The sequence below is a fragment of the Periplaneta americana genome, chromosome 6 (assembly GCF_040183065.1).
Source record: "Periplaneta americana isolate PAMFEO1 chromosome 6, P.americana_PAMFEO1_priV1, whole genome shotgun sequence".
Classification (NCBI taxonomy): domain Eukaryota; kingdom Metazoa; phylum Arthropoda; class Insecta; order Blattodea; family Blattidae; genus Periplaneta; species Periplaneta americana.
Window position 1 is genome coordinate 105516401 of NC_091122.1, and position 19600 is coordinate 105536000.

At 35.0% G+C, this 19600-nt stretch overlaps 1 protein-coding gene across 3 annotated transcripts in view; it reads left to right on the plus strand.

Annotated features, from left to right (window-relative positions):
- Nucleotides 1–19600, plus strand: part of LOC138701620 (dynein regulatory complex subunit 5-like) — a 64643-nt gene that overhangs the window by 33849 nt on the left and 11194 nt on the right. For all 3 annotated transcript variants that reach the window (XM_069828695.1, XM_069828697.1, XM_069828696.1), the window contains exons 5-8: nt 1844–1974; nt 9833–10020; nt 17120–17379; nt 19225–19384. In XM_069828695.1, coding sequence (XP_069684796.1) covers nt 1844–1974; nt 9833–10020; nt 17120–17379; nt 19225–19384 — 739 coding nt within the window. The remainder of the gene's footprint in view (nt 1–1843; nt 1975–9832; nt 10021–17119; nt 17380–19224; nt 19385–19600) is intronic.

Consider the following 19600-nt stretch of genomic DNA (forward strand, 5'->3'; position numbering starts at 1 on the left):
TCAGTATTAGGCCCCTTGCTCTTCTCTATTTATATAAATGGAATTTCCAACTCATTTAAGCACTGCAGGTATCAAATATATGCAGACGACGTTCAATTGTATATTTCAGCCCGTCCCGACGCACTAAACGATAGTATTAATAGTCTGAATGAAGATCTTGATTCCATCTCTTCCTGGTCTCAACAATTTGGGCTTAACCTAAACGCATTTAAATCACAGTCTATTCTGTTCGCGAACCGTAGATTAATTCCTGAAGTCAACGACCTGAATATTCCACCTGTGAAACTGAATAAAACAATCATCCCGTTTAGCTCTGCCGTAAATAATCTCGGAGTACATTTCGAATCTAATCTCAATTGGGATACGCATATTAAATATACACGTAAGAAGGCATTCTCTATTCTCCATTGACTAAAAAGATTGTATCATTATCCATCTAAATTAAAACAGATGCTGGTACAGACACTCATTCTACCTCACTTCGATTATTGCGACGTTTTGTTCAGTGATCTCAGGATTGATTCCGCTCAGAAACTACAGCGTGTTCATAACGCGTGCGTCCACTTCATTTGTAATGTTCGATACTATGATCATATCTCACCTTCTTTCAAGAAGTTATCATGGCTTAGGTTACATGAGAGGAGAAATCTGCACTCACTTTCTCTCTTATATCGCATTATGCACTCTTCATCCCCCTATTATTTATTCGCTCGATTTCATACTCTCTCTCGCTATCATAATATTAATACTCGATCACAACGCGATAACACGCTAGAAATTCCACTTCACGCATCGTCTCTGTATTCCTCATCCTTCACTGTTGCTACCTCTCGTCACTGGAACTCTCTGCCGCCTGAAGTCAAGGGCTGCCGAACATTGAATTCTTTCAAATCCAAGTTAGAAAATTATCTTATGACGAGTTGCCAAACTAACTTACTATTATGACAAGTGTTGGATTGCATGTTTCCACGTATTCACATTTTTTTTTATGTTCTAATGATATTCAACTTATTTTATATTTTTGTTTTCATATTTTCCGATAATGTTATATCTCTAATGTGATAAGTTGAGCTATATATAATCTTAATTTTCCTTATTGTGTGTACTTAGAAATATTGTATTCACTGTATACTTTGTACTGCACTATTTTATTACTATTATTAGTATTATTATTATTATTATTATTATTATTATTATTATTATTATTATTATTATTATTATTATCATTATTACTATTCTTATTTATTATTATTATTATTATTATTATTATTATTATTATTATTATTATTAATTGTCTTTTTTTGTATGCCTCATTTATTTTGAACTGCTGTTCATATATTATTATGCTTTTTTCTTTCTTTCTGTATGTTATATATTATGTCTGATTTCTTCTTATTTGTTGTTTATATTTTATTATTATTATTATCTTATTCAGTTTTGTGTGTAAAATTGTAGTGTAATTTGTAAATTTGTACTGTTTTTGTAACGCAGTCTTTACTCCTGGTTGAGTGTTAGAGAAGGCCGTATGGCCTTAACTCTGCCAGGTTAAATAAATCATTATTATTATTATTGTTATTATTATTAAATATGTTTCATATATGAAATTATTCTGGATCTTTATGGTCAACCTCATTGAGGGCAGATTATTTTGTTAAAAATTAATATATGTTGTGATTTTAATCATAACCACGGTTACTACCATTCTTGATTATTTCGTCTTGATAATTATATTTATTTGTATTAGTTTGTTACACAATTTATAAATGTTTTACTTTAACTGCTTTATTGTTTACATATAAGCACTCATGGTGTCTAAGTAAGTTGGAAGTGTCTTGTTCTGCAGAATCTGCACATCATGTTTGGAGTTCGTGATTGCGGAATGAACTTCGATTGGCTTTTGTTCAAGTTATCAACAATGGACTGCACAAATATTGGATTGGGTTTAGATGCAGCAAATCGCTTGAAAGTTTTCAGGTACAGATAATGATTAAATGTCCATAATGTACATATCAGAAAAAAGAAATGGTCTGCTTTCATAATGTACAGTGCCAGAAAAAAAGTAATAGTCTGCTTGAATATTCTAAATCACAGATATAAGACATTGCGCATGGCCAGAGACCCAGAGCACATACACAAGTGGACACTAAGTTATTAAATTTGTTCTGTTTCGAGTGTTGTTATAACCTATTTCAAATTGCACTTGAAAAGATGCAAGGAAAATAGATTTGCTGTAAATAATGTATACCGTAATAGATTAATATCGTGCAGTAAAACTGAATGATAATAAGTGAGATGTAACCTGAATAAACTGTAAAAAATTTTCTTTCTCAGCAGGTTCTGAACTCAGACCTTGGAGTGTGCGACCAAGTATACTGCCACATAGCTATTTGAATGCTTGTGATGAATGATACTTGGGGTTGTTTATATTATGAAAGTGGGCTGCAAGGAGTATTGTAGTGCATTCCATAACCTCTCGTACTCAAATCCCTCACCTTCCCGTGGTGCAATCTTTTTTAACAAATGAGGCTTTGGGGACCGAGTCACAGCAATATAACTATTCCATTCAAAATGGAGGAAATGCTATTTTAGCATGCTGACCAAATGCATAAGTGTCTCGTAGGTGGTGAAGAGAGAATATGGTCAATAGAATTGTCTGACAGTCCTTCCGTCTAGGTTATATGGACTCACTAATCAAAGGCAGGTGTAGTCCTTCAAACAGTTTAGGGATTGCATATAGGTGATAACCGCCATAACATAAAAATATGGTGCCTACATTAAAACTACTTGCTACATCACTCTCCTATACTGGAGAGCAAGAGAGTTAATAGCTTTACTACCAGGCACTCAGCATTAGTTAACAGCATTATGAAAGTAGGCAATTTGATGTTAATTTCGAATTACTGTGATGCGTTTTGCATCATTTGAGCAAAATCGTGTTAGACATGCCTTCTTTTCTGTTATTATTAGCCATTAGGACAGTCCTTTCAACATGGCTGACCGTAGCATGTGAAGATACAACTCATAGAAGTGATTGATATTGACTTTTCTTTTTCTGAGACAGGGCATAGGCTCAAAATATTCCTTACCATAGCAAAGAGAATTGCACGAAACTTCTCAGCATAAATGAAATTCTTAACTGTAAAGATTTAAGTTGTTCGCATTTTTGAAATGATGGGGAGGTAAACTTAGGTTTCATGTGTGCTTTCATGTCAATCTCCTCACGAAGATATGGGTCCAAAATACAGACAACGAACGTTGTAGTATGAATTACACTATCAAATGATGTCCAAGAGTCATGCCTTTACTTTTTTCTGGTACTGTAACTGTACATTTGAATTAAATAGCCCCAATTCAGTTTCTTTTTGTGAATTTACGAAGAATGTTCGTTAAATATCATTTTTCTGATATGAATTGAGGCTTTCCCTGGAATAACAACTTAACATACGTTAACTTCATTTTTCAGCTTTGCTAAATATTCAGGAGAGTTGACTTCGTTCATGACGATGACGATGATGATGATGATGATGATGATAATAATAATAATAATAATAATAATAATAATAATAATAATAATAATAATAATAATAATCTTTCATAATGCACATTCCAATGAAGTAATCTAAATTCAATTTTTTTTTACTTACAAATACTTTCAATTCATACCATATTAATCACAAATAAATATTGTACTTTTCTCAGAAAAAAAAATTCCCTAAGTATTAAACTGTTTTACTACATATGATTCTGATTTTTATTACTATCATTAGGAAAACTGATAAATGATATTCCATTGCAGTTTTTAAATACAATTGATGATTTTCTTAAAAATTAAGTACAAATATTAATATGTACTGCTATTTTCTGCCATTGGGAAGTCTGGCAACTCTACTGCAGTAGAAGGGACGGAATGCTGCTATTCAGACTGAGTAAGTGTGTGTATTCATAGATGAACCCATGATGCACTGCTGCCAAACAGTGCAGACTTTTAGTCACATTTTGTAATTATTTAATTTTCTAACTTAAATACAAAACGCATAATAGGTATTTTCATTCATTTTAATTTATTTTATTGTCCCTTCAATCTGCAGACTTATATCACTTCCACTCTGCTCATTAGCAAAGAAGAAAAAAAAAGTTAATTAAAATTATTAAAAATTGGCACATAATTTTAATTAAATTTGATTTGTTCTTAACCATTCTGAATGATATTGTTTACTTCACACTCATGTTATTAAAACTATCAATTTCAGCAGCAGCAGCAGCAGTAGTTCAATCATTTCCAAAACTGAATAATTTTCATATGACTATAATTATACAATTCTGAAAAAATATATACATAGGGTGTTCCATTTAGCTTGCTCACACAAAATATTTTTTTTCTTAGCCACCAAATGAAAAATTGTTTCAAATAAAAGTTGTTTAAGTACAATAGGACATTAATATTATGAGTACCGGTATATCTTTCTTGTAACCTCTTTCATTAAGGGGCTACGAGTAATTACAGTATAACCCGCTTATCCAAGGCTTTGTGTTAACCAAGGTACTCATTCCGTCAACGTAATTAATTAAATTAACGGTAAAATTCGCAACTATGTGCTTCAAACTTCAATGTAAACTGAAGACAATACGCAATATAGCTACAAGCAAGAAGGCTAACAAGCTCAAACAAACAATATAGGACTTTTTGCAAAGAAAATTTAACTGGATTTAAAAAAGGTTATTAGAGACTACTTTATTAAGTACTGTAACCTACATACAATTCCCATTTTTATAAGACAAGTTAAGTTAATTAAAGATTTGCATTACAAAAGTATGTAGCAACCATTTTGCCATTTCTAACCTAAAACCACGTTCCATCTTATCAGAGTTTTTTGCTATCCGAGGTACCCTCGGTCCCAATTACCTTGGATAAATGGATTTATACTGTACTTAATTTTTTTAAATGGCACCGTGTAAATTTTATTTAACCTCTGCAAGACCTGATCAAAATGTATTACAAGGTACCATTCTAATAAAATATTGAGGGGTGAAAAATGATACGGAATTCATAGTGTATAGTACGTACTTACTGCAAGTTAGAAGTAAAATGGCACTTTGTAATACTTTGTAGCATTGGAATATCATTATTGGGCTCTATTTTATACATGGTACCATAAATGGCAGACAATACTCGTATGCTTGACATTTTGGAGACCATAACTTTGAGGAACAGAATGGTTATGTGGTAGGCCTATTAGCACAATCTAGTATATACAGTTACGAAGTTTGAGTTGTGCAGGTACTATTTTGCATTGTCTGTAATGAGGTGATATTAGCGATCCTAGTGGTTAGAAACTATCTATGGATGCATATTTACTACGTATTCAGCTTCGTGTCTGTATATACTGGACTGTGATATTAGCATGATCAGAGCCTTCTTTAGTAAAGAAGGCTCTGGCATGATGGATGCTCAGCACTTCGTGTTCTGGGCCGAAAATATCCTGGTATGTGAATTGGACGTGATGGACCAGTTAGTTGGCCAGCTTGTTCTCCTTACCTTATGACACTAGATATTTTTCTTTGGAGAGTGCTCAAGGACACTATCTATGCAGCAATGTATTATCTATACTTGTACATCCATTCAGAAGGGAGCACTAGAACGATTTTGGGTGTCATTCATCCAAAGATTTCTATATTAATTGTAATAGTCACCACTGTTTGAGCAGAACATGTAAATATTCTATTTTACTAGGAGTACCAAAGAGCTACCAAGTGTCATTTTACTTCCGACTTGAAGTAAACACATGCACTATGAATTTCATATTTTTGCTCACCTCAATGCTTTGTTTACTAGAACGGTACATTGTGATACATTTTTGAACAGGCCTTGAATAGGTTAAAACATTTAATTGAATAAAAAGTACATGGTGCCACTTAAGCTTACTAAAATGAGCCATTACTTGTACCTCTTTAATGAACATGGTAACAAGAAATGTATACCCATAGTATTAATTCCCCAATATACTTACAGAACTTTTGTTTGAAACAATTTTTCATTTGACCCCTAATTCGCCAGGGGTAGTGCACGGTTTTTTCGACCGGGCAATATACATTTTGGTGAATTACACGATGTTTCTCTTTTACTAGTTGTTGCAGTTTTCAGTACCTCGTCCACACCTGTGGAGTAACGGTTATTGCATCTGGCCGCAAAACCAGGTGGCCCGGTTTCGATTCCCAGTCAGGGCAAGTTACCTGGTTGAGGTTTTTTCCGGGGTTTTCCCTCAACCCAATATGAGCAAATGTTGGGTAACTTTCGGTGCTGGACCCTGGACTCATTTCACCGGTATTATCATCTTAGTCTCATTCAGATGCTAAATAAGCTAAGATTTTGATAAAGCATTGTAAAATAACCTACTAAAAAATTCAGTAGCTCTCCCCTAATTTTCTTAGAGTGTGAAACAATAAAAATAAGACCATTATTGCTCTGGATTTGACATAAATTCTTGTCAAACTTTGTACAATCTTTGAAGTTTTATTAATTAACACATGTTCTAAATTTGATTATATTATTTCCTTTCCAATTACTGTGGCACTTCCGTGACTTTGTAAACAGATCTTGTTACACATAGTAGAGAGTTCATGCACCTGCAGTGGCGTGTGGTGATAAATGATCCTGGTGGGGCACAAATATTTATTATGATTATCATATTATTATTATTATTATTATTATTATTATTATCAATTTATCTTGATTATCAATTTCTTTGCAAAGTTATCAATGGTGATATTGATTGTGAGTCTATCATAAACAACATCAGCCTTCGTATTCCTACAAAAGGTTTAAGATTTCAAAAAAATTTTTATAACAGAAATTCTAAATCACTTTCTCCAGTCTGTAGATGCATAAAATATGCCAATTTGCATGGGCACAATTTAGATCCTTTTAAGGTATAGTTTCGTTTTGATTATTAGTATTTACTGTTCTTGTTATCTATTTTATTTATGTATGTTTTTGTTTATTTAAGATATTATTTATTTGTTTTTGCACCTTTGTATCTTCTGTTTGTGTATTGTGCTGAACTATAATTGGCCTCTGGCTGTTGTTCAGCACACAAATATTAATAATAAATAAATAAATAATAAATAAATAAAATAAATTATTATTATTACACCCTATTATTATTATTATTATTATTATTATTATTATTATTATTGGTAGTAACTACGACATAACTATTAATATATGTTATATAGGTATAGATTTACATAATTTTGTTAGTCAAGCAATTGCAGTTAATCAGTTTCCTATGTAGGTCCAGTAATAGCAAAGTAAAGTGTTCAATTTCTATGCAGCACACCGTAAATAATATTGTTTTCGCGATACTACATTTTATAACACAGTTCACATGTTCACAAACATTCGATACGTGTGTCGTCTCATCAGCCTTAACTGCTAAAAGTCAGCAGCATTCTTTATTTCTTTGAAATCTAATCATGGCATACATCCAAAATGGCTTCAAGGATTTCGTGCTGTATAGTGTTTGATGTGTTTTTAAACACTGTTCCTCTTTCCAAATGTTCCTTAAGAGTGCGTCTAATTCAGAACTAAAATTGACGAGGCCAAGAAAAATACTAGCGTTTAAAGATGAGTTTCTGTCTTCGTGACCTCTTAAAGCCAACTCAGAAGCTCCACAAAACCGCACGCACTTATCTGTTCTTGATAGCTTTATGATTGTGAAGTTCGACAGTCTCATTGAATCCAATTGTGTCTGTATGTTTGTTTGACCCAAAACTGCTAATTTAACATTATTGTTAAGTGTGCAGCTGAAGAATCGTGTTTTTATTTCTTTCATTCATGTGCTTCAAATCAATCATACCTATAGAACGATAATCAAAATTATTTAGTTACTACGCACAGTCCTAAATTCAAACAGAAAAATAAATACAATTCATAACACGTAGCCTACTTGTTTTTGTCAATGAATGTTCGCCGCCGAACAATAGGCAAGGAAAACAAAATACAGCGTCTTTTATATTGCAGCCACTATTGTATTTTTCATAAGTCCGAATGTTGAATTTTCTTGTCACTTCTCTATTACTGTTCGTCACTTATAATTTTAATTCCTGTGTACGTCTACCCATCTTCTTTATTTTTATCTTTTCGTGTAAAGTTCTTACAGTAAATTACATATTTAAAAGATTTTGCACACTATTCATTGCAATATTTATGATAGAATGGGCCAACAGCTACTGCAGAACACATCTGAAAGTGCTCCTAACCCCTCCTACGCACACTGTACTGGCTCCCTACCATGCTCCAAAGCCTGCCAGTGAAACAGTACTACTGCACATGCTCGAATGGAACAGTGTGCCGCAAGTGTCGAGCGGTAAACGTAAGTCCCAGGCGTCAACAAGAACAGTACACATGCAGTGTTATTTTTACATAGTATTATAATAAAGAATTATGTCGCTCACATAGTCTATTGCAGCTCATTGATATAACTTTAAAAACATGCGTCATTTGAAGAGGTGGTGCACTGTTCCTGTGCTCCTTAAGAGAAATTGCCACTGTGCACCTGGATATCAATTTACCACAACAATGGCAATTGTAACACAAATTTAGCTCTGTTTTGTACTGGAGTATTTTTCAGTTGTACAATTTGGGTAAGCAAGCTAATACTACACTAGAAATCAGTCTTCTTATCGGTTATTATTGTATTTAGTAGATGTAAGCAGTGTAATGTAGTAAAAACTACTGCTACTGCTCCCACCACCACCATTATTATTATTATTATTATTATTATTATTATTATTATTATTATTATTATTACATCACATATTCATTATGTATCGCTCACCTCATTGAATATTACACGACTACTATGAAGTAGCTAATGTGTATTATTATTATTATTATTATTATTATTTACTACATTATATATCAGGGCTCTTCATTAGAACGTGGTAAAATTAAAGTAAAATATCTACAGAAGCAGAGAAAAAGGCCTTCAGCTAAAAGCAGCAAGTGCGACCTTTCGTGTTATAAAAATTATGTAACCTCTGTCGGGTTAATAAAAGAAATATTTTAGGGAGCAAGATGAATGAAACACTTTGTATAATACAATTTGTGGATTGATTTAAAGTACGAAAGATGACGCTTATAATTCCATGAAGATGCACACATCCCCTCAAGATTTGAGCACAGTTACTTTGAAACAATAATATAATAATTATGGCAAGACTTTTAATATCTATTCGACTTCGGACGATTTTTGGATGTCAAATAAGTGAGTATAGTACACTTTGTTGTGATTACCAGTATTCTGGTAATCAATTTTTTTTAGTAGCCTACTACTGAGAGACTTTCCAGTAGGTGCTTACCTAGAGAGCTCAAATAATAGGCCTATTCATTTCCATTCAAGTGGGAAAAATATGTCCTGTTTCTTGCAAAGAATGGCGATGATACCACCAGTGGTGGTGGTGGCCAATATAATAATAATAATAATAATAATAATAATAATAATAATAATAATAATAACCACCTAGGGAGAAAGCAATATCTTGTCTTTCCACTGATAAAATAATACTTAATCACTCATTTAAAGTCTGTGTGAGTGCAATCTATGTAGGCCTATATTTTTGTGTGATTTTTCTTTTTATTTCGATTATTATATTTGTATTTCTGGTGGTGTGGAAGAGAAGACCTGATGGTCTTAACTACACCAGAATAAATGAATAAATAAATAACGAACTACCAGCATGTCATATATTAAACGACAATAATGCGTGGTTAGTGTATCTGTGTACATTCTTTGTGTCTTTTTTTTGTGCCTGAAATAAATGTCATTTGCAGAATTCACCGGAGTAACCTGGACAATGAAAAAGTCTCAGTCTTACTTCGGCATATGATTGAAAATGCCTCCATTACTCGACTTGACTTTTCACACTGCCAAATAAGTGACAATGGAGCCCTTGCTATAGGAAAGCTCGTCAGTGTTCATCCTACACTCAAGGAAGTTGTTTTGCGCAATAATGCAATTGGTACGTGAACAATGGCATAAGATTATTTTATTGCAAGGGAAGTCTTAATGTATGAGTGTTTATTGTCATCAAAACATATACACTTTACATATCAACCATTAATTGCGGACCTGTCGCATTTCTGTTTTCCAGGTACCGTAACTTACTTACCTTAACAAAATATTTACTATAAAACATATATTATTCATCTTATCTGGTCCTTATGTTTGAAGTTTAACAAATACACCTTTTACCTTATATAACTAGACCTTATTATGAATATGCTTGTAAGTTTATAATTTAGTTTTCTCCGCCCATTTCCTCTTTACTATACAGGGTGTCTCAGGAGAAATATAAAATACTTCAGGATAATGTAGTTTCAGTTAACTTACATCGATTCAATCTGATATACTTATGTCCAACTCTGCTTGCATCTGAAAGGCAAAGAATGCTCTTCAGGATAGAAAAAAAATTGGTTCTCTTTCATTCATACAAGCCCACTTTGCTGACGTCTCTTCCACTAACTGAAGCAATGAACATCACTGAATCAGTTTAAAATAAGTAAATACCAGGGGAAGTGGGCGATTTGCTCTCTTCAAAGTTCTCTGAAGTACTTGAACGGAATTCTGGATACACGGAGATGAAAGACATAGTTGCATCTCTTCAAGGAGAAGAAATAACTGGAGAATTACCATGGGGACCGAAAGAAGTGGCATCCATGAAGTTGTCTAATTTCTCTACGACACTTTTTATTTCCTCATGATGATCACCGTAGTAGAGTGTGGCTTCTGGTAGCATCTCTTTGAATGTCTAAATGTGACTAGGTGATTTAAGAAAAACTTTCTTGACAGACCAAACAATAGCATTTACCCTTGGGAAATAATTTCTGACTTCTTCCGCCAACCGATGCGCGCGCGCACTCACGTACGCACACACACACACAGTATATAGTGATTATAGCAACCATAAATGTAGAGACAATATATGGGAAGAGACTGGAGCAGTGGTAAAGCAACCACATAAGTTTTAAAAATATTTTAATTCTGGACCCCACAAAGTCGAAGTTTATTGATTATTGGAATCTTAATTATTATTATAATTATTTTCACAGATTATTGTTATCAGTAATTTTATAATGTATGAACAATGAGTGCTCGCATGCATGAGACTGCAGGTGATACTGATGATGGTGCTCATCAGTAGGGCAGCAACCGTAAAGCATAAAAGGCATGGTTGCTACCTGTAATGATGTTATGGTGGATGACATTAGTGGAATAATTTCGTAAAATAAAGCATAATGCAAAATGTTGAAAAATAATACAAATATATAAGTAAAAGAATGATAATATATAATTTTAAAATAAAATAATTATCTGGACTTTCCTTATCAACAGCAACTGACAGTTGTAACAACTTAAAAAAAAATAGTATGTGGCGATGATGACATAAATCTCACTAAATCGAAGTTAGAGAACAAAGATGTGCATATTATAGTGGCTGATACAGATAAAATAAAACTCAAACTTGTTAACATCCTTATGGCACCTTTAGGCCATTCTGGTGAAAAGCCTCATTTAGTTCTAATGAAAATTGTGCAATGCTGCAATGTGGATATGATTGTAAAATCCGTTCTTGAAGCTATGGAGCGGGTTGGAATCCAAAGAAAACAACTGATGGTCTTAATTTCTGACAATGCGCCTTACATGAGAGCTAGTGCAAAACATTTGGCTGGAGTTGCAGAAAGGCTTCTACATTCAATGTGCTCGGCACATGTACTTCATCTTTGTTCTGAAGAAATAAGATCGGAATTTGAATTCGTTGACAAATTAGTAAGAGGTGTAAAACTGGCCTTGGCTAAGGCTCTGGCTAGGAGAGAGAAATTGTTTGGTTGTTTGGCTGAGAAAAATACGATTCATAAACTACCTCCAGTACCCGTCATAAACTGCTGGACCATGTGGCTTGAAACTGTAAAATACCACCACATTAACTACCATGATGTCAAATGCTGGATTCAAGAGGAAAATGGTGAAGGAAGTGTTACACTGAGAAATCTGAAGAAATTAGCCGAAAATGATGAGTCCCTTGTAAAATAGCTAGAGTCAATAGCTACAGTTGCTAACGGAATGTACAAGTAAATTAAAATGTTGGAATCTCATGATGTGAATGCGTCTCAGGTATGGCTACTTATGTCTTCAGTGAGTATAATGCTCAACATCTGTAAGAAGCTCTACAACTATCTAAATGGAGAACATGTTGCTACAGACTTCTGGAAACAGATACAGGTCTTGGATCAGCAAGACCTAATACTCATACAATGTTCACAGGTCTACCATCTGAAATCAAACATTTTTCACACACACATATACACTTTTGAAAGAAATTTGAATTTATTGGTCCATTCTTAGGGAGGGAGTGATAGAGCCTTCTTCTGCCGTTTCTTTTAGGAGTAAGTAATCAAAGAAATTACCAGTCTTATGTTAGCTGGCAATGAAAGCTATAACAGTTCCTTCTTCTAGTGCAGTGGTGGAGAGAAGTTTCTTAACTGTAACCTTTATAATTCTTTTAGATGTTCTTTCAAGGAAGAAAATTTAGATATTTATGTATAGTTTTCCTTCAGCAAAAATGAAATTTTCGTATACATGAATTATAGTAACAAAGAATAAAGGTGCATCTACACGGTTAAACTTTTCTTTCAACTTTTACGCATTCAAGCAATGCATGCAAGAGTGAATGAAATGCATTCAATTGTGCATGTTTTTTTCCACTAAAAATGAGAGTGCACGTTGCAATTGAAAGCAACCCATCACTGGTGAGTATCTTGTGCATATTTCGTTCAACAGCAGTATGTAGTGAGCAGCTGGTTAATCTAAGTGGCCCTGAATAAACTGAAAATTGTTTGATGATGGTGGACCTTTTAAGCTTAAAATGGCGGCAAGTATGATTAGCTTTATTTAAAATTATCGCACATACGAGTGCCTATGGGGTGTTGAATCACAATTTTGTGAATCAAAAAGGCCTAAGTATCGGATTGATATTTAATACTTAGTGAAACATACAGCAGAGTCCGTATAGGCCAGTTTCTGTCTGACGCTTTTCCAATTCACTGCAAGCTAAAGCAAGGAGATGCACCATCACTTTTACTTTTTAACTTCGCTCTAGAATATGCCATTAGGAAAGTCCAGGAAAACAGAGGGGGTTTGGAATTGAATGGGTTACATCAGCTGCCTGTTTATGTGGATGACGTGAATATGTTAGGAGAAAACTCAAAAACGATTAGGGAAAACACGGGAATTTTACTTGAAACAAGTAAGGTTTGGAAGTAAACCCCGAAAAAAAAGTATATGATTATATGTCTTGTGACCAAAACATAATACGAAATGGAAATATAAAAATTGGAAATTTATCCTTTGAAAAGTTGGAAAAATTCAAATACCTTGGAGCAACAGTCATAAATATAAATGATATTCGAGAGGAAATTAAACGCAGAATAAACATGGGAAATGTCTGTTATTATTCAGTTGAGAAGCTTTTTATCATCCAGTCTACTCTCGAAATAGCTGAAAGTTAGAGTTTATAAAACAGTTATATTACTGGTTGTTCTGTATGGTTGTGAAACTTGGACTATCACTTTAAGAGACGAACAGAGGTTAAGAGTGTTCGAGAATAAAATGCTTAGGAAAATATTTGGGGATAAGAGGAATGAAGTTACAGGCGAATGGAGAAAGTTACACAACGCAGAATTGCACACATTATATTCTTCACCTAACAAAATGAGGACAATTAAATCCATACGTTTGGGATTGGCAAGGCATGTAGTACATATGAGTGAATCTAGAAGTGTATATAAAGTGTTAGTTGGAAGACCTGAAGGGAAAAGCCCTTTGGGGAGGCCAAGACGTAGATGGGAGGATAATATTAAAATAGATTTGAGGGAGGTTGGATATGGTGATAAGGATTGGATTAATCTTGCTAAGGATAGGGAGTGATGGCGGGCTTATGTGAGGGTGGCAATGAACCTTTGGGTTCCTTAAAAGCCACTTGTAAATTAAAAGTACTTTTCGCACACTACTATAGTCAATTTTAACATACTTGCCTAATATCAAAAAACCTACTTTTAGAAATAGTAGTCTAAAAAATGTATTTTCATACAACTCTGTAAACAAATTAAGGTTTATTCAACGATACTTGCACACTTAAATGCCATTGACCTGGGCCGGGATCAAACCCGCAACCTCGAGCACAAAAGGCCAACACTATACCGACTATGCTACCCAGGCCGACCTCTGTAAACATAAACAGTAAATAACTACTGGGAAATCAACTTAATTGATTATCGATTTCAAATTAGTAAATAGGTACATGAACAAATTATAATTCATTAATGTAATTGAGAACAATGTAGGTAACTTTCATAAATAAACTGAACTAAAGTTCGATTTTTCAATACAGTAGTTCTTAGCCTAATTTGTTGCCCGCAACTCTTAGATTTTCAAAATCTGTTCTCTCATCCACTTTGGGGGAGGGGGCGGGGGAGGGAACAAACAAATGTTATATTTTTATTTAAGCAAATACTTTCCTTACGTTAGGTATACCTGGGATATTAAGAGATAATTTCCTTTTATCCAATGGCTGGTAAGTGACCCATCTGACACATTGAAGTTGTAGTTCTTTTACTGCCATAAACATTACCTTCAGCGTATCATAGAAGACAAATACATAACACAGCATCATGATCATTAATGGAACAATGGTCAAATGTTAATAGGGGAAATGGAAGTACTGCGTGAAAACCTACCAAGAAGCACTGTCTTTATCTACCACAAATTCCAATTGAATGAGTCGGGATTTGAATCTGGGTTACCTACGTGGAAAGCTGACACACTACTTTTACAAAATCCTGATTTATAACTAAATTACTTAGTGAAAATGGCAAAAATAATTCAGTCCAAGGCTGCTGTCGAAGGCTACTACAATAAATTGCAGGAAACAGTTTCTACATGCCAACCTTCACTCTGAAAATTTATAGATAAACTCAAAGCAGAACAACATGACAATGAACAAGGTATTACAAGGCTCCTTGGAGGACAGAGAGATGTGAGACCAGTCCTCAACAAGAAGCATATTAACAGCCAGGAGTGACTACTAGCTGTAGTGCAACGATATGAAGAGTATAAAGATGGTGGACATATGGATATTTACCTAAGAGCTGTAGTGTACACATTGAAATTCAATCCAAGCGAGAACTGTGAAGAGACTGATAGCGAATACGATCACGAATAACTTGTGCTTATGCCACAAATGCTACAAATTCAAACGAAAATAAAATTCAGTAAAGAAATTTTGTCTTCTTTCATTCTGACCGAAGAAATGAGTTACCAATTTCAGTGACCCAAAAATCGTGACCCAAATGTGCTGAGTGACCTAAAAATTCTGACCAATATCCAGTGACCGAAATACAACTTTGAGCGAAAAAACGTGACCAAAATGTCAGAGACAAATGTATCTGTGACATACATACATTGACCAAAGTCGCTGTGAATCCTTCCCTTTCCCTTTCCAAGGTCTGTCTGTTTCCTGGAAGCAATAATGAACTTAAATTCGTAAGTTATTGACAATAAAGAATAAGCACACACAAGAAATGTAGTAAGTCTTACGAGAGTATGTGGAAACTATTTTATTTTCATGTTCTATCTATTATAATTATGGTCCTAATGATGAAAGAGTGATGGAACGGAGAAAAATTCTCTCCGGCGCCGGGATTTGAACCCGGGTTTTCAGCTCTACGTGCTGATGCTTTATCCACTAAGCCACGCCGGATACAACCCCGACGCCGGTTAGAATCGTCTCAGATTAAGCTCCATCTCTTGGGTTCCCTCTAGTGGCCGCCCTCTGCACTACGTCATAGATGTCTATGAACGCAGGACCGAAGTCCATACATGTGTTGAGGTCCACTCGAATGAGTGACTGGTTGGCCGGGACCCGACGGTATAGGCGCCGTCTTAAATCACAAAGTGATTTCTTACGCATATCATATATATTTTGATGTACCGAAGTACATATGATATTTCCATGCAGATATTCTGCGTCATCATATGATGAAAGAGTGATGGAATGGAGAAAAATTCTCTCCGGCACCGAGATTTGAACCCGGGTTTTCAGCTCTACGTGCTGATGCTTTATCCACTAAGCCACGCCGGATACAACCCCGACGCCAGTTAGAATCTTCTCAGATTAAGCTCCATCTCTTGGGTTCCCTCTAGTGGCCGCCCTCTGCACTACGTCATAGATGTCTATGAACGCATGACCGAAGTCCATACATGTGTTGAGGTGCACTCAAATGAGTGACTGGTTGGCCGGGATCCGACGGTATAGGCGCCGTCTTAAATCACAAAGTGATTTATTACGCATATCATATATATTTTGATGTACCGAAGTACATATGATATTTCCATGCAGATATTCTGCGTCATCATATGATGAAAGGGTGATGGAACAGAGAAAAAATCTCTCCGGCACCGGGATTTGAACCTGGGTTTTCAGCTCTACGTGCTGATGCTTTATCCACTAAGCCATGCTGGATACAACCCCGACGCCGGTTAGAATCGTCTCAGATTAAGCTCCATCTCTTGGGTTCCCTCTAGTGGCCGCCCTCTGCACTACGTCATAGATGTCTATGAACGCAGGACCGAAGTCCATACATGTGTTGAGGTGCACTCGAATGAGTGAATGAGAGAGAATTTTTCTCCGTTCCATCACTCTTTCATCATATGATGAAGCAGAATATCTGCATGGAAATATCATATGTACTTCGGTACATCAAAAAAATATATATGATATGCGTAATAAATCACTTTGTGATTTAAGACGGCGCCTATACCGTCGGATCCCGGCCAACCAGTCATATATATGGTCCTAATGTTTGGGGAAGATGTAGAAGCATAAGGAACTTTTTCTATTCTCTCATTGTTTCATTCCCTTTATAAATAAAGTTTCCAAAGCATCTAGTTTCTAATCTCTGCTCCCAATTCAGAATAAGAACTATATTTAATATCAATATCAAAAAGTCAACAAAACAATGATAGTTTAAGAGTATTCTTAAATTAATTATACTGAATTGCAGGTCCTATAGGGAGTAATGGCCTGGCTTATGCGTTACAACAACAAGGTTCTCCTCTAGATTTACTTGATCTCCGCCTGAATCACATTGGTGACACAGGAGTAATAGACTTATGTGCTGCTCTTGCAAAAAGCAGATATCCTCGAGAACTGATTCTAGCTGGTTGTGGACTCACAGAAAAAGCAGCCATTAGACTGGGACAGATGCTGCAACAGAACTCCACACTTCAGGCTTTGGATGTTAGCAACAACCATCTGGGAGAGGCAAGTGCTATGTGTTACCAGATCTCACATGACCATAGCAACCACTACTACTATTTGTGACTAGTATCTGCGCCCATGCAAATGTTGTGTCCATTTCTGACACCAATTTTTGTTGTACTATATCTGACACCAAAATTTATTGTTATGCTAATTCTGACACCAGTATTTATTATACCATATCTGACACCAGTATTTTGTCGTGCCACTTGCCACAACAAGGGCACATGGCTTATCTTTGAGATAATTGCGAGTTATAATTTCTATCAAGATAACACAAACGAATCAGACACTGCGTTATACTTCCTAACCCTCGGATATGATTTATAAACTGTACTTGCTTATGGATAGGAGGGATTCCTACTTAGAATGTGATCTCAGGCTTTCGAAATAATCACAAGTGTAGAAATTCACTATTACTAAGTTTATTAACAAGATATAAATTTACTACAGATAGATTATTAAATATTGAGATTGAATGATTTAGAAAGTATGAAAATTTCTGTTAATTCTAAAGTACCAAGATGAACTAGTTAAATGAAAAGTCTAAAGATTGAACTGGTGATTTTACTTACAGTAGATAGTAGAGCGAACCCTGGTGCTGTTCAAAGATGATGCCATTTTCTGAATTTCTTCCTGGACGTAGGGAAGTTACGACCGCTACTGCATGACCGCTGTCTTGACCAATAACTAATGACCACGTTTTGGACGTTTCATGTCCATTTATAAATTCTGGAACTGCATCCTTTGTGACGTAACAGAGTGACGCTATTTTACCCGCGAATCTTCTAAAAAAGACGGTATTGCATTCACTAAACACTACGCTTCTGATTCTTAACCATTATTTCAAATTGGCGTTTCCGGTCGTCACTTAGAACAATACAGATTTAAGGAAATCTCACGACTGAATCTCTATTTTTGACTTGACCAATGAAAATCCAGAGTTGCGGAATCATCGCCAATTAAAATGTCTCGCGAGAGATGCTGCATAATCTTTCGTTATATGTCAGCTGTTGCTAGGACTGACTTCGTGCTAAGAGTAAAATGCAAGCGTACGCATTTCTACCTTGTTCAAGGACTGGACTGTGCTGAGTTGGCTAAGCTGTACTCTGTAATCTGCCGAAACAGGAAGCGATCTCTGTCGTATGTCAAAACATGTCTGAATGCTGAATATTTTAATAAGTACGATTTCATTACTTTAAAATAAAGTGAAAATATATTGCTTATGGTCATAACAAAGTTATGATTGCTTATCATAATCCTTGGGCACAACACAAAGAATTGTGGATGGTGGCATTATGAGTTCATTCAAAGTGAAAGGACATTTCTGCTCACTTTCATTCTGCAGTGATACTGCTAACTGTACAATAATGAAGAATCAATGTGTTGCTAAGAAATGTTTTCAAGAGCAATTACATACATTTTAAGAGACAGATCATAGAAATGACACTTCCACCTCCTTCTCTTCTACAGGAGTTGCCGTTTCCAATTTAACTTTCTTCAACTACTAGGGATGCAGATTCCAGTCACAGACAGTATTTCCTAGTCCACCTTCTTGCCTCAAAGGCATGTAATCTATATGGACTCCTTTATCTTTTACTAGTTCTTTAATCTATGTTATTTTCACATTTATCTTAGGATCTAATATAGTTTGTCTGCTTAACATATTTGCTACCGAAAATGGCTGTAGTCAAGTAAGGGTGATTTACTTTGTGTACCGTACCCTAATGACCATAGTTGTTTAGCATCATGTTGAAAGACGAGCTATACTAGGAAATGGTTGGACTAGCTAGTTCTATGAGAAGTATGTGAGAATGTGTTAAGGTATCATTGCTGCTACATTTTCAGATTGGCGGAGAAGCCTTTGCTCTTGGTCTCAATGAAAACACAACCCTCTTAAGACTGGATTATCGAATGACAGGGATCACTGATGAGTATAGATCTTTGATAAATCAGGCACTGAGTAACAACATTATAGCCTACAAGATGAAACAACGCGAACTTGCAGGTACGATAAAAATAGCATAGCTTTGTGCTATGAAGTAAGCTGTGTTCATTATGAATAGAAGTGGATGTCAGTTTTAAACGTCTGTTAACTGCTCCTCTTTTTAACTGGGTCACATGACTTATTTAAAATGTAGGTGGAGAATCTATCAACTAGCCAAACATACTTCAATATTATCGCTTTACTGAGTTAGTAATCATTTTAATAGCAGGTTTCATT